This window comes from Gobio gobio, assembly GCF_949357685.1.
Source record: "Gobio gobio genome assembly, chromosome: 6".
Classification (NCBI taxonomy): Eukaryota; Metazoa; Chordata; class Actinopteri; order Cypriniformes; family Gobionidae; genus Gobio; species Gobio gobio.
This window is the reverse complement of record NC_137102.1, coordinates 23,206,331-23,222,310: the sequence shown is the minus strand read 5'-3', so window position 1 is coordinate 23,222,310 and position 15,980 is coordinate 23,206,331. Positions and strand designations below refer to the sequence as shown.

Below are 15,980 nucleotides of genomic sequence, written 5' to 3'. Positions count from 1 at the left end.
TGGCACCTCTGACTCCAGACCTTAAATTCAGTGAGAGTCTTTGGGATGTGCTGGAGGAGACTTTACAGAGTGCTGGACTCTTGCATTGTCAATACAAGATATGGACCAAAAATTGATGCGCCTCTTGATGGAAATAAACGTTGAGATGTTATTTCCATCAAGAGGTGCATTTTGGTCCAGCACTCTGTAAAGTCATGACATACACATTTTGAGTAAACCTAAACATTTTCAGAAGAACATTCATGAAAGTGTCCAGAATTCTATTACGAGTAATTTTCACTCAACTCTATTAGAGTTTATTTTATCACCACTTTCATCTGAAATGTGTATTGAGTCTGGTCTTGCTGTACCTGTTCAACATTTCTCACAGCTTTCATTAGTGTGCTTAAAACTGATACACATGTTTGTACATCGATCAGAATCATTACCACAATCAGGAAATATAATTTGACTCTTGATCTACATCACTGTAAACCTGAATAAATTGGCGAAACTTTGAGGTAAACTATTGCATCAAGTTTTGTAAGTTAAGAAATTCAAAGTTCAAGTTAGCAGAACTGGCATATTTTTATTTTGTAAATTTGTATACATTTGAATTACTCTTAGATGCTAAAAAAATTAGCATAGTAAAACATTAAACACTTAAACCACTTAACATTAATCTTGCACAAAAAAAACATTTAGCCTATATAACATTTAATTTTAGCAGTTACTTTCCCTTTTGAATGTCATGGCAAAGCATGCTGGGAAATAGAAATCCCAGCACAGTTTCAGTTAAATTTAAGTTTGTCTAAATTAAAAGAAACAAGTTCACAAAACTCAAAACAATGAAACAATTCAGATTACTTAAAATGTGTCAGTTTTGTGAACTCAACAGAAAAATTAAGTTCTAAATACTCATAAAAGTTCATTTGATTGGACTAATTTGTTTTAATTTATACCCTACTCAAACCAATTCATTATTTTGAGCATTTTCGAGATCCATGTTTTTTTTTCTTTGTGCTGTAATCTGACATTTGACATATTCCTTAAGGATTCTGGGTCACACTTTATTTTACTGTGTTCTTATGAAATGCGTTACATATACTTACTATAATAATAACAGTAGATTATGCATTATTACATGCAAATAAGATCTTTTAAATGTGTATAAAACATTTATGTGTATATGTTTTACAGAGCCTATTGAGTCGTTTTTATCTTTCTCAATGTTGTGCTGGTTTAAATCCATAAACATGAAAAAAAAAAATTGTCTTCAGTGGATTGTAAATCAGGGAAGTAAAATAACTGGAAGAAACAGGTGAGTATGGCCCAGTTGTATCAAAGGCAGGTGTTGGGAAAAGCCCTCAGTATTGTAAGATGATTCCCAACCAATGCAAGGGTTTCACCTCCTCCCCTCTGCTATTCGTTTTAGAACTCCTAATAGCGAAACAAAATCAGTTTAGACATTCATTTATCCCCTCTGCTGTAAATTGTTTACATTTTAGGTCATTTTTTTGTGTTAAGATCTTATGTGTTTTATATGTTTGTATGGGATTGTCTTATGCTTGAATGCTGAAGCTAAATTATCCTTGGGAAATTATTAAAGATGAAATTAACTAACCCTAAAGCAAACCCTAATCCTATCCTGTACCATATGGTAAGTACATGTTGTTAATTACAGTTTTTCTCAGTCGCTTTGGTACATTTATCGAATCATCCTCGACATTTGCAAAACAGTAAATGCATTTCTCAAAACAATTCGTACAAATAGCAAAACACCATGGATTACCTGCAAAAGCCAGTCTCTTGCTCAAAATCCTTAGTTCATCTCTCAAAAGTAAATATCTGTGTCAATGAACATGTCAGTGCCATCAGAATGACAAGTCCTTGTGTCATTGTGTATGAATAAGACAGTCAAATTGCTTAGTCATGTTATCAATATAACCGTGTACTCTGGAGGGATGTTCTGATGTAAACTATGGCTAAAGTTTTGATGACAATTATTGTAATTTGTTGGTTACACCTTAGTGTATGTGGGAGTTTGATTGTAAGAGACTGGACAAGATTCACATACACTTTTACTGTTTGTACTGTAATTTGTTGACAGACCATGTCATTGCGATACAGAGAGAAAAAGACAGCACTGCATAGCACAAAGGAAAAAAAACTGAAAAACAAAAGTAGAAATATGAACGTCTAACGAAAATGTATAGAAATATGCTTGACATATTATGACAACTTGTTCAACCATTTTGCATGTAAAGACTTATGCTATGAACTAATGCCTAAATGTTGTGGGGGGTAAGACTATTCAACAGAGACCCATTATAATACATTTTGATCAACATGACATAAGCAACTGATAATGTAGGAAACAGCAGAAAATTGTACATAATCATTTGCATGGATGTACACAAGCATTTGCAACTTGTTCAAAGAAATGAGAAACTGCTTTTTTGATGTGCACAAGTGACACAATGATGTGAGAATTGAACAGGTAGTTTTGAGAATTTCAATTCTGATCTGAGAAATGTACCAAAGCGACTGAGAAAAACTGTAATATTACTCAGTACTTAAATGTGTAATTACACTGTAACAAGGACACCTTAAAAGTGTAAGAGCTTAATCATAGTTCATCTCTCAGGCTGCTCTCAGAGATGGGTGTGGGGGTTTTATCCCCACGACTGCAGTCTCCACGGACATGATGGCGGTCCCAGTCAGTGGCCAACGTCTCGTCATTCCAGATGGTGGAGGTCTCGGTGTCGCTGAAATACCCCGACTCCCCAGTGTAGTGTGTGGGAAAGAGCAGCAGGGGTTCCACAGAGAAAGCCTTCAAGTCTCTTCCTTTAAAATGAGACATGTATTGCTCACTAGAGACAGAGGGAACACGACAGTTAGCCGACAGAAAGAAGTTTACACTAAAATGCCTTCAATAAAATTCATTATTATAAGTATATAATATAAATTATATTATACATTTAAATCCTGTAAATTCACTCTACATTTGTGCAATTTGCTACCTGCATTATTATGGCTTAAAGGTGCACTGTGTAAATTTTAGAGGCATCTAGCGGTGAGGTTGCGAAATGCAACCACTCACCCCTCCCTTTCGAAGCACATAGAGAAGCTATGGTGGCTGACACAGGACAAAGATGTCGTCGTCTGAGAGAGCAGAGTAGCTAGTGCTCTGTAGAGCAGTTTGTCCATTTAGGGCTACTGTAGAAACATGGCGGCCCAAAATGGTGACTTCTCTGTAAGGGGAACCGCGACTTATGTAGATAGAAATGGCTCATTCTAAGTTAATAAAAACATAATGGTTCATTATGTAAGGTCTTTATACACCACTGAAAACATATTATGTATTATATTGCATTTCTGTCAAAATACCCTCATAAATATTACGCACTGCACCTTTAAATGTTCCTGGGTCAGGACACAATGCTTTCAAATGCCACATACAATCATTTTGACTCATCCCTCAGTTTATCAATACAAAACAAAAAAAATGTTGGGGAAAAAATTGAATAGTTCACCCAAAAATGAAAATTCTGTCATCACTTACTCATGCCCTCATGTCATTCCAAATCCAAACCCATAATGAATATATATTTTAATGAAGAGATTTCTGTTCCTCCATTGAAAATCCATTCCACCAAAAAGTTCATAAAGATTTTGTAAAAGTAATCCACATGAATCGAGCAGTTTAATCCAAGAGCTCTGACGATCGCTTTGATGAACAGGTTTAATTTATTCTTTTATTTACATTTAAACATTGATTAATGCGCATACATAGGGCATATCAAATATGGTTAACGTTAGCAAAAATCAATATGCTTTGTTTTCATGTGTCATGCAAGCATGTCAAGTGTGTTTGAGCGGCCATTTACCATATGTATATATGCATTGATCAAAGTTTATGTAAATAAAAGTCTAAATTAAATGTGTTTAAGCTTTTCAGAAGACATGGACTAAACCACTTAATTCATATGGATTACTTTTGTGATCTCTTCATTAACTTGTTTGAAGCATCAAAGTTTTGGTGGAATGGACTTTCAATGGAGGGACAGAAATATCTCAAATATCGTTATTTGTGTTTCAAAGATGAACTAAAGTGTTGTGGGGTTGGAATGACATGAGGGTGAGTAAATTTATGACAAAATTGTCGTTTTTGTGTGAACTAACCTTTTAAGACATGTTGACCTGGTTTCACAGACATGGCTTAGATTAAGCCAGGATTAGGCCTTAGTTCAATTAGGGCATTTTTAAGTAGCTTTTTTAAATGTGGCTTAGAGAAAAACATTACTGGTGTGCATCTTGAGACAAATCAATGACACTGACATATTTTAAGATATGACAGTTCAAGTTGTTTTCAGTTAAAACAGCTCAAACATGCATTTTAGTCTGGGACTAGTCTTAAACCTTTTCTGTGAAACTGGGGGGTTGATTACTAACATCTACCGCCGACACTTACTTGGGGTGCTTGTTAAACATAACAGGCAGAAACTCGTCCACGGGCAGCATCTTGCTGAGGGGCTGGGCCTCCAGAAGTGTCTTTGCCCCATGCAGTGAAAGGGCATAGCCTAATGTCCAATAAGAGTAATCTGGGCTCACCAGGTTCTTCACTCCCTCCACCCAGCGCTCTGGATGCTTAATTTGCAATCGTTTACGCCCCACGTAACTTAAAGAGAAGAGGAAAACGGACGACAAGGAACACATGCAAATGTCTAATTATCAATGGAAATTGAATATATTTTGTTAATGAAATTTTCATTTGTGGACCTCAAGAAAACCAGTCACCACTTTGTGGAAGCTCTGCTGATGGATCAATATAAAGACTCAAAGCAGAATAGAGAACTGTGAAGTTATCACAATAAAACCAACCACAACTCACATTATGTCCCACTGGAGGCCTGATTGTTTCACATCCTCCATGATGGTGATGAGGCGGCTCTTGAAGTTGGGTTCAAACCTGACATCATCCTCCAGTACGAGCACCTGCTGTTGCTGGAGCTCCACCACCTGAGGGCGACACACAACAAAAAAAGTCATGCACATAAAGTGACTCGTTTAGTTTTCACACAGCATCAAAAGCCATTTCATATTACACTCTTGAAAAGAAAGGTTCCAAAAAGGGTTTTTCCAGTGATGCCATATAGAAGAACAATTAAAAGTTCCTAAAAGAGTATGAGAAGCAATTTATAATCAAAATGACCATCTTCCATTTTGAGGAAACTTTTGTTCAGTGGAAAGGCCACATGGATGTTAAAGGGTTAGTTCACCCAAAAATGAAAATTAGCCCATGATTTACTCACCCTCAAGACATATATAACATTCTTCTTATTGGCAGTGAATTGTTTTTGAAGTCCATAAAAGTGCATCCATCCATCATATAACTGCTCCACACGACTCTGGGGTTTAATAAAGGCCTTCTGAAGTGAAGCGATGTGTTTGTGTAAGAAAAATATCCATATTTAAAACTTTATAAACTAAATTATCTAGCTTCCACCAGATCTCCTTCCGTATTCAACTTACGGAAAAAGTGTAGTGCCTCTCGCAGCTCAAAATGCTTACGCTACGTCTGACCACATTGCATCGATCTGGCGGAAGCTAGATATTTTACTTTATAAATTTTTAAATATGGATATTTTTCTTACACAAAAGCATCGCTTCAGAAGGCCTTTATTAAATCCTTGTGCCTTGTGGAGCAGTTAAATGATGGAAAGATGCACTTTTATTGACTTCACAAATGAAACAAAAAATGAACTGCCATTATAAAGCTTAGAAGAGCCAGGACTTTTTTAATATAACTCCGATTTTATTTCTCTGAAAAAAGAATGTCGTATACATCAGTGGTTCCCAACCACGTTCCTGGAGGACCCCCAACAGTGCACATTTTGGATGTGTCCTTTGTCTGACACACCCACATCAGGTCTTGGAGTAGCTACTAATGAGCTGATGACCTGAATCAGGTGTGTTTGATTGAGGAGACATGCAAAATGTGCACTGTTGGGGGTCCTCCAGGAACGTGGTTGGGAACCACTGGTATACATGACTTGAGGGTGAGTAAATCATGGGCTAATTTTCATTTTTGTGTGAACTAACCCTTTAAAGGCCCACTGAAGTGCCTTGAAATGTGCAGCATTATTCAATGCGTTGACGCAATTTCCACTGAAACAGGAAGACAGGGCGGGACATATCAAACAGCTCCTCCCCTTTAATAAAATAGTCAATAGCATTCAGTTTATATGACAGCTCGGCCAGAGCCGTCAAACTCGGTAAAGCTGCAGTTTCCTCCTAATCTCTAAACGTTTCTCCTCCTAATCTCCTACATATCGCTTAAAAAAATATCGAATTCTGTGCAGAATTCAAATGAATCTGAGTTGTTTTTGCTACCGTGTCTCTGGACCGGAGCAGACTGTGTGCGCGCTACGGCGGCTCTTGCGACACTAATGTGAAACCAGACTTCATTTACCCCAATGGAAAGCATATTTACACTGTCTGCATCATTCTCTATCCCCTATATAGTGCACTATATGCCATTCACTATATACAACATAGTAAATGTGTGAACAAGGGACTGATTTTAGCCTAGTCTAAGCTTCGGCATCTATTTATAATGTAGGGGGCAGGACGGTTTAGATTCTAGAGAGCATTTGATTGGACAGAAAGTCTGATGAGAAGCTGAAGTGCAGAGTGATGTCATCAAAATCATTGATCCATGTTGGCAGAATGAGAGACTATAAGTTTTGAATGCTTATATCTTCAAAATATGAATTTTGTATTGTTTTGGCTAACATTCATACTAAAAGCCAAAAAAACGTCATAGTCCCTTTATAGAACCACAAATGCCAATAAAGAACTTTTATTTTTAAGAATGTAGTTTGCATTTAACAGCATCATACACAAGATTTAATTTGTAACGGAGGCAAGCTAGTAAGAGCGGTGTGTTTGTAAACCTTACTCCACTGGCCTCAAGAGTCATGCCAGTGACTGACATTAGAGACTACGATCTTTAGCGTCCTTGTTAGCATGCCCACCTCCCATGCCGGAGACGTCATTTCGAATCCCGCTCTGAGCGGGTCGAATAGGACCGGTTACATTTGGTGCCGTGACATAGATGGGAGTGAGGTTTGGGGGGGGTGAGTGTAACGGACGCCAGTTAGTAAGAGCTGTGTGTATAAACCTCGCTCCCCTGGCCTCAAGAGCTGTGCTGGCGAATGACACTAGAGACTGTAGTCTTTAGCGTCCTTGTTAGCACTCCCGCCTCCTATGCCGGGCCGGGCTGAGCCTTGCAGCAGGTCAAGTAGGACCGGTTACATTTGGTGGCGTGACCCAGGTGGGAAGAGCTGTGTGTCTAAACCTCACTCCCATAGCCTCAATAGGCTCACACCTTGTTAGTGCACCTCACCTCCCATGCTAAAAATGCTGTTTCGAATCACGGGCTGAGTAGGAACTGTTACACATGTTAATGTATCGGTTTATTGTAGGGCATCATATACCTTTTTCCAGATGTTGTAATGACTAAGGAAGCAACCAATTTCACCCTTAGTGAGCACACGATCAGAGTAAGGATCTTTATATCCAGGGAGCATCTCAATTCCTAAAGCCCTTAGCTGAGTTGAATTCAGGGTTCTGGGAGAGAGAAGAAACATGTCATGTTTGACTGTGGCGTGTGGTGTAATAGAAAAATACTCTTTGTGTAGAGAAGCAGAGATGATGAACGACATACAGGGTGAACGTGACATTGTGTAACTGGTGCAAAAGTGTGGGTTATAATCATACTTGCCATCCACCGCATCGGTGAGGGTGACATCTATGCCCAGCACCTCCAACGAGCGCAGCATACGATCTCTGCGATCTTCCCGGCGCTTTAGATTAATCAAGTAGACCTAAAAAGAGGAGAAGATAATACCCGAACAATTCCATTCTGATTCCTATAATGAGTCTTGCACATGGATTTAGATTGAAGAGGCAACTTTTTGCAATATTCTACATTTTGTTTTTCAGCTGTCAGTATCTATACCTGATTGAATGCCATGGTGTCTTTGGGTTTGGAAGCAATGTGCAGATAATGTGAAGTTTCCATTTTGAAGTCAACTGAGGAAGATAGAACTTCAGGTTATTTGTCTTTTAAGCACAAGGAAACATTTTCTGATTTATAAAACATTAGCGATTTATAAAAATTGGAGCTTGGTGATTGGATGATAAATTTTGAATGATTTAAAAGTGTTTAAGTTAATTAAACGTTTATTAATTTAAAGATTTTTAATTGAAGTTTCACTTGTTCACAGTGTTAGTTTTTGTGCCAAAAATTGGACAAATGTTAGTTTTGAATAACTGTTTAAAAAAAACAAAATCGAATTTATTTATATACCGCTTTTCACAATATACATTGTTGTAGCAGATTACAGGGTGAAATTTTTGAAATCTTCATGTTTTATAGTTGCATTTAGCAGATTCGAATTGGGTGATAATAGTTTACATTTTGCAACAAAACATGTAATCAAGCTTTTGAGATATATACTATCACCTTACATGAGGGTAATGCATGTATGTGAATAAATACTTGCTGGGTGTTAATAGTTATACTTTGCATCAAAAAAAACAACAAAAAAACCCCAGCAGATTTATTACAATTTGTATTTTTTACTGCACTTTTTCCGAGTGTACTGTATGAAGGCAAATACAGTTTGATATAATATACATATTCAACATTATATAGAGAGTTGCCTATAATAGAGTTTACATTTTGTAACAATATAAACAATAACACACCGGAGATTTGCTATATAGTATATATTGCTTAATGTTAAGATTAGATTAAACAATCAGGCACATTTTGTGATAAACACCAGTCGTTTTGAGCTTGTAATTTTGGGAAGGATATGCAGAGCTGTGCTACACACACTAGGAACAGCACAAGATTTATGGTGATTTTATTTTTATGACACTCCGTTGCTAAGTTTACTCTTATGTTTAGTTCTTGGGGTGTTTATTTCAATAAATTATCTTCTGGGTTTGGGATGAAATTTTGAGCTCTGAAAGTAACACTATGTTTTCTTATCTTTTTTATTTATTTTTTATTCTTTTGACATGCGGATTTCATAATAAAGTTAAGCTAATCTAATGGCAGGAGACAGGAGGGTCAGAAAGAGGAGAAAGAATGTGTGAGAGATGTCACAGAGGAGTGAAAACTCTCTCTTTCCTGTGAAAACTATATGGAAAAGCATACAGTAAAGAGTTTGTAAGCTAAATGAACAGGAAGGAATAGTGGTGAATAGATTTCCCACACCTCTCCTTCACAGTTTATTCATTCATAAATGTTGTATACTTATAGGCTACTGTATTTAACATCACCTCATTACATCACCAGAAAGTCTCTCAGCTTAAAAGCTGTTTTTGCCTGTGAAGACTTTTGTCAATTCTTCATATTGTTTTGTGATTAAGCAGATTTAGTGATACACACTTAGTGCCTCTGTGACAGTGTGGCTGAAGCTCTCCACCTCCTCCTCCAGAGTCTGCTTCGTCTTCAAAGGCAGTGGCAGATACCCATAATGCTCTTTGTTACATAAGAACATCTGCACACCTGTAAAGATAATAACATGTAAAGTCGTATTCATATCATACATTTTTCAGTAATGGCCAGAACCAGCTAAAAGGCAACGTTTTCAGAAATTTTGCAAACATTCTGGCAAGGTTCTCTCAAAGTTATGAACAAAAAAAAATTCAAGTAACGTTGTGGCAAGCAGGGCGGGGCCAAGAGCTGTGAGAACAGAGCGAGGCCGGTGGCGCGATTGCTAATGAGCGTGACCTGCGCCCCACACCGGTCTCGAATCTCACGGCAAAGCTCCAGACTGATAAAAGGAGGAGTGACGAAAGTTCAAGACGATATGGACCAGGCCTGGGACATTTATGTTGTGTTTTATTTGGTATATATGCAGCAGACGTCCGTGAGGGGCTGCAGCTTTACTTTTGTTTGTTTATTTTGTTATTAAAGTTTACGCTGAACATTTGTCGGTTCGTGCCTTCTTCCCTGAACTTTAAACTTGTTACCGTCTTCCAGTAACGTAAAATAAACCGAAGCAGGCACAACTAAATAAGTATGTGTTCTCTTTTTATGTGAGATAATGTTAAATACCAATTTAATTCAGAATTATTAATGTGCACTTTTGACACAAATTAACAATAGGGCGATTCAGACAGTGTAAATATGCTTTCCATTGGGGCAAATGAAGTTCACGTTAGTGACACGCGAACCACCGTAAGGCGCACACAGTCTGCTCCGGTCCAGAGACACGATAGCACAGAGCGGATATGGATCATAAAGGGTTTTAGGGCAGTGCGGGGCTGCTGGTCTGACAGTAGGAACGCTGCTTGATTTTGGTCTGAGGCTCTTGGCCCTGCCCAGCGTGTCGTTAGCCCTGTCTTGCACTGGCCACACAGTGGAAAAGCGGCTATTCAGAGTTATCTGGCCTTCAATAATGTTCTCAAAACGTCAGCACAAAAACATTATTCATACATTGTTCATAGAATGTTTTTTTGTTTCTTTTTTCAGTTGGATGTTCGCCTAACATTTTTTAATAGAGAATGTTCAAAGGACATTCAAATAGTAACTTTCCCATAATGTTTCCTCAATAAAAAAAACTGGACGTTTAGAACAGAATTTTATTGGGAATGTTAGCAAAACATTCTTAGAACATATTTTTGTTAACTGGGGAATCAGTAAACATCTCATTTCAGAGGAATAAATCAATTACTTTTACAAATATGAGTGAAATTGTTTTTTTATTTAAATACAAATAAACAAAAAATAAAGCAGATATCAAGAACAGCTTTCCACTCAAAGACCTATAGGCTCATCGTTAATCAGACTTACAGTAAAGTACAGTAGAATAGTACTGTATTGTCATAAGTACAGATATAATGGAATTGTTACCTGCTTGTCTTGCAGAAAAAGCAAAAGCCATAATATCATCCAGGGCCCAAAGATAGTAATGGTGCAGAGGGTAAAAGGCCAGGGCAGCGCTAGCACTGCGCCGCAGGTCTACTAGCATTGTGGAGTGAATCATGGGAACTGGGTGACAACTAGTACGTTTCCAGTTCCGGATGGGTACATAATGTGGTGTTCGCTTATAATACCCCTGCAGAAAGGAAAGAGATTCTCAACATTTTTAAGATTCATAAAAGATTCAGATAAATAAAATAATAAAATGCTTGAATACATTATGCAGACAAAAGGAGATTATTATAGTATATATAATATAATAATATTCTAACTTTTACGAAACACTGGAATATTTTTTTACTTAGTGTATTTATCAAGTTCATTACATTTTTAGTTGTTCTCACTTTCTACAGCTTACATCGATTCGCCAGTAGGTGGCAACAAGTGACTCATTGAATTGTTTGCTCAAATGATTCGTTCAAAAACATGGACGGTTGATTCTGCTTTGCTTTCATTAAAATTAGACAACGTAATTGGCAGCACTGTGTCGAAAACTTAAGTTACTCAATATTAACTTCTTTACTGTTGTATAAGGGCAATAGGGTTTCCATAGTGACGCTCATGAGGTGTTTGCGTTAATTTTTTCATAGAATAGGTCAGGCTTTACTGCCTGTATGTACAAGAAAGCCTGTATTATTTCAATACCAGTAACGTTTGGTCTATATCATTTTTATTTGGATAAACATAACACAATATAGCATTAAGATTACATGAAGAGTTTCCTAACACGTTTTCTAAGTTTTCTGCACCTAACAATAGCCTAAATACTAAACTATTGATTTAAAGATGTTGATTATGTTGTTATTGCAATACATGAACATACTGTATTATGACATTCTCGGTGTTTGATGAGAGTGGGTTTCATTGCAAAATCATTAGTCATGTAATTTTCACACCAGGAATTGCCCTGTTGAACATGATTACATGATTACAAAAAATTTAAATAATGCAAACAGATAGCGTATACAATTGATTAACAACATCTGAGCTCCCATTCTGTCTTTAAAGGTTTAAGTTATCATTAAAAATTAATTCCCCAATGGAAATAAAAAAATCAACTCATAGCAAATAATAATAAAACCAACATGTACAGATATACATTCTACTGTACTTTCCTGCAAAGCTACAAACCTTCTGCATTAAAATTTGTGGGGGGGGGGGGGTTGTATTCAGCTAAGAAGTCACAGCATGATGTATCATTCTTTAGTAGTCAAGTCATAGTCAGATAAAATTCCCCAAACCTGAACTTTTACATGAGGCGAGTGCAAAACGTCTTCACATTAACTCTCGTCTCTGGTATCATGAACAATTCGGGTCAACCGCTTTGAGAAGGATGTGTCTCCTTATCCTAAATGTACACAACTATAATCGTGTGATCGTAATTCCTATAATCATGAACATCCCCCCTCAAACATACCCTTGTTGTTTATGGCAAATTGGGTATAGTGTTTGACAATCACTCATCGGTTTTGAAAATAGCATACTGAGTCCTGAATGATACACGATTGACCATTGAACCCGATTGTAAACCACACTGATCTCCTGTAAGTGGAAGTCATTGTAAAGAAAATGTTAGTAGCCTGTACCTGCGAAGTCATGCCACACCAAAAGTTGGAATAGAGTGTCCTTGACTCTAGCATTGGAGCCACCAGCGTCCGATTCTCAGCAATCAGATGATTTAGCACTTGTGTGTTTGTCATCAGGTTATCACTGTCTGCAAACTAGAGGACAAATCATGCAAACAATCATACAAACCTTTCAAAAAATGATCATTGGACTGAAATTACAAATTGAACCGCTTGGAAGATAAAACACACTTTTAAGCCTGTAAGCCTCTGTGTATATATATATAATAAAAAAATCTGTAATTTTTGACTGCCACACAAGCAGCATCAGAGGGTTGAATATAGTAGATCAATATGATATGATAATACAAAGAGTTGTACACACATACAGGGACACCAGAAGCTGACCTGAGATCAGCACAGAAAGAGAGGTCATCTCACCAGAATGTAGTCTGCCCACTGTGCCCTGGCTGATGTGAGCGCAGCCTGCCTCAGCTTCATCACATGGGTAAACCGAGACTCCGTCCAGTGCTTGGGGCCCAGCTCATCCACATAATACCTGAAAATAATTATAATAACTATAGTGAATTAGAACCGAATGCTTCAGCATACAGACACGTGAGATGTTTCCCCTTTTATATTAATTTTGTACAACATTAAAGTTTTATGTTACTTATGGTAGAGAAGATAGTGAGTTCTAACTTCTAAGAGAATAGTTATGAACATAGTGTTTTGTAATATAATGTAATGTGCGTGTGTTGTCATGTCACCTCTTCTCTTCCTCCATGGTCTGCAGTTGTACTGAATGATACAAATGCTCCACTCCAGAGAGCCATTCATGCAGCATTGCAGTGGTGTTGTCAATATTGTGATCGGTAGCTGCCCTAACAAACAGAAATTAGGACCAGAATTATAGCATTTAGCCCATGTTGCAGTTTTTGGTACACTTTATTTTAAGGTGACGTAGTTGCGCGTTGCTACATGTACTTACTAGAGTAATAACAGGGCCCTGACCACAACTCTATAGTAAGTACATGTAGTTAATTAATATTACTCAGTACTTATTTGAGTAAGTACAATGTAACTGTGTCACCTTAAAATAAAGTATCACTTTATTTTACAGTCTACTTGTTACACATATTACATGTAGTTATACTGTAGTAATAACTAGATTATGCATAATTACATGCAACTAACCCTAAACCAAACCCTAATCCTAACCCTAACCCTATAGTACATGTAGTTAATTACTATTACACAGTACTTAAATGTGTAATTACACTGTAACACCAAATAAAGTGTAACCCAGTTCTTTTTTGGTAACATCGTCATCTCGCCATACAAAATTACCATTCTCAAGTTTAGGGTCAGTAAGATTTTTTAAAAGAATGTAATAGTTTCAGTCAGCGAAGACATTGATCATTAAATTGATCAAATGTAACAGTAAAGACATTTATATGTTAGAGAAGATTTCTATTTCAAATAATGGCCGTTTCTATTTTATTCATCATTGGATCCCGAGGAAAACGGTTTCCACAAAAATATTGAGCAGCACAGCTGTTTTCAGCATTGATAATCATAAGAAATGTTTCTTGAACATCAGATCAACAGTAGAATGATTTCTGAAGGATCATGTGACACTGAAGACTGGAGTAATGATGCTGAAACTTCAGCTTTAACATCACAAGGATAAATTACATTTCAGAATATATTTAAATAGAAAATTATGAATAGAATGTTTTTTTTTAATCTTACTGACTCCAGACTTTTGAATGGTAGTGTATTCTTTTGTCCATTATTGTGTTATGGTTTTCAAATAATAATCAATTTAATGAATAAATCAAATAATAATATTACTACTACTAATAATATTTTTATTTCTTTATTTTATTTGTTTTAAATAAATAATTTGAAATATAAATTATTATTATTACTAATATTTAAAAAAGTCATATAGAAGACATTATTATTGGTCACATTTTTGCTGTTTATTGGAGTGCAAAATGCCTGCACTTTCTCCTTCATTTCTCCCTTTACTCATCTGCATTCTTTCACTTCACTGTGATTCTTGTCATATTTACTTTTCAAGCTTTTCAGGATATTTCAGACTGAGGTGTAATTAAAAGCCTAGTGCTCACTTCAAAGTGTGGTCAAATACAAAACCACTGACATATGTATTATGTATCTTAGACTCTGTGATAAAAGTGCTAACACATTATGGTAACTTAGATAGAACGATAGAACATTAAAATCATGTAATCAGTGTATCAGTATGCAGATTCAAATGTGAGTATAACTGAAAGTGCTTTAATTCAGAAAAATGTGTTTACAGCCTTGTGAATTGTAAATATAATAAGTGATAAGCTTTTTAAATATAATAATGAGGGATAATAATTACATCCATTCATATACCTTCAGCTGATATGTCTTCAGATTAAAACAAAAATCATTTTTCATAGAAATAAAGTTCACAAATTCTTTAGAAATTAAAAATGGTAAAGCATTTGATGCCACCAACATGAAACAAAAACGACTCACCATATAGAGATGCGGTCTTTGGGATAATCCAGTGTCTCAATACATCCCAGAAAATAAGGAAGACTGTGTTCAGCGTTACGGGCCAAAACCGCAATGACTACTTTGGGTTTGAGTAGAGATGTCTCTTGCAGAACAGGCTCCAGGTCAATGAGTGTGTGAATAAAGCCGAGCCATGTCTGTAACAGTAACAGTCCAAACAGAAGCTTTCCAGGGGCTCTTAGGTCCGCCATAGTGTCTGAATGCATGCCGTAGTATAGGATAGCAGTCAGAGAGGTGAAGACACACTGACTGGGGAGCTTTGAGTGTGCTCAGCCTATATACGCAAGTACAGTGAAGGGACTGTTAAAGAATAGCATACACTTAGGTGCAAATAAATGAATAAATACAGGCACAAAGCAAGTTAAATAAATTATTGCAAGCCATTTTGACTTTTATTCATTCCCAGCATATGAATTTGTGAAATCTATTCAGTTTTCACTAGTTAAAATGCTAATTCTTGATTTCAGAAATTTGATTTTTACCATAACAATTTCTGGTATCAGGAATTACATCTCCACTAGTAAAAGAATTATTGATATCAACATGATATCATCAGAAATAAAATTATTATATCTTATTCTTAATTCTAAAATTGCATTTTTACTAGTAGAATTCTACAATGATATGTTATACCTTTGCAAGCCATTTTGACTTTCATTCATTCCCAAGATATGAATTCTTGATATCAACAATTGAATTTGAATGGCTGCCTGTGGTGACATTTTACTAGGGAAAATACTAGTACAGATATCAAGAATGATAGTTTTTACCAGTTGAAATGTAATTCTTGATATCAAGAATTCGTATTTCTGCGAGTGATGTTGTCAATGCCAAGATGACGCCAATGATAT

General features: G+C 36.4%; 1 protein-coding gene across 1 annotated transcript; it reads right to left on the bottom strand.

Annotated features, from left to right (window-relative positions):
- Window positions 1–2,608: 2,608 nt before the first annotated feature.
- On the bottom strand, window positions 2,609–15,320 carry colgalt2a (collagen beta(1-O)galactosyltransferase 2a; the record flags this gene model as incomplete). The annotated part of the gene is made up of 12 exons (XM_079820438.1): window positions 2,609–2,852; window positions 4,454–4,660; window positions 4,874–5,001; window positions 7,482–7,614; window positions 7,765–7,871; window positions 8,006–8,079; window positions 9,449–9,568; window positions 10,919–11,123; window positions 12,574–12,708; window positions 12,994–13,111; window positions 13,323–13,436; window positions 15,091–15,320. The coding sequence occupies 12 exons, from the start codon at window positions 15,318–15,320 to the stop codon at window positions 2,609–2,611; spliced, it is 1,815 nt and encodes a 604-aa protein (XP_079676564.1).
- Window positions 15,321–15,980: the final 660 nt, after the last annotated feature.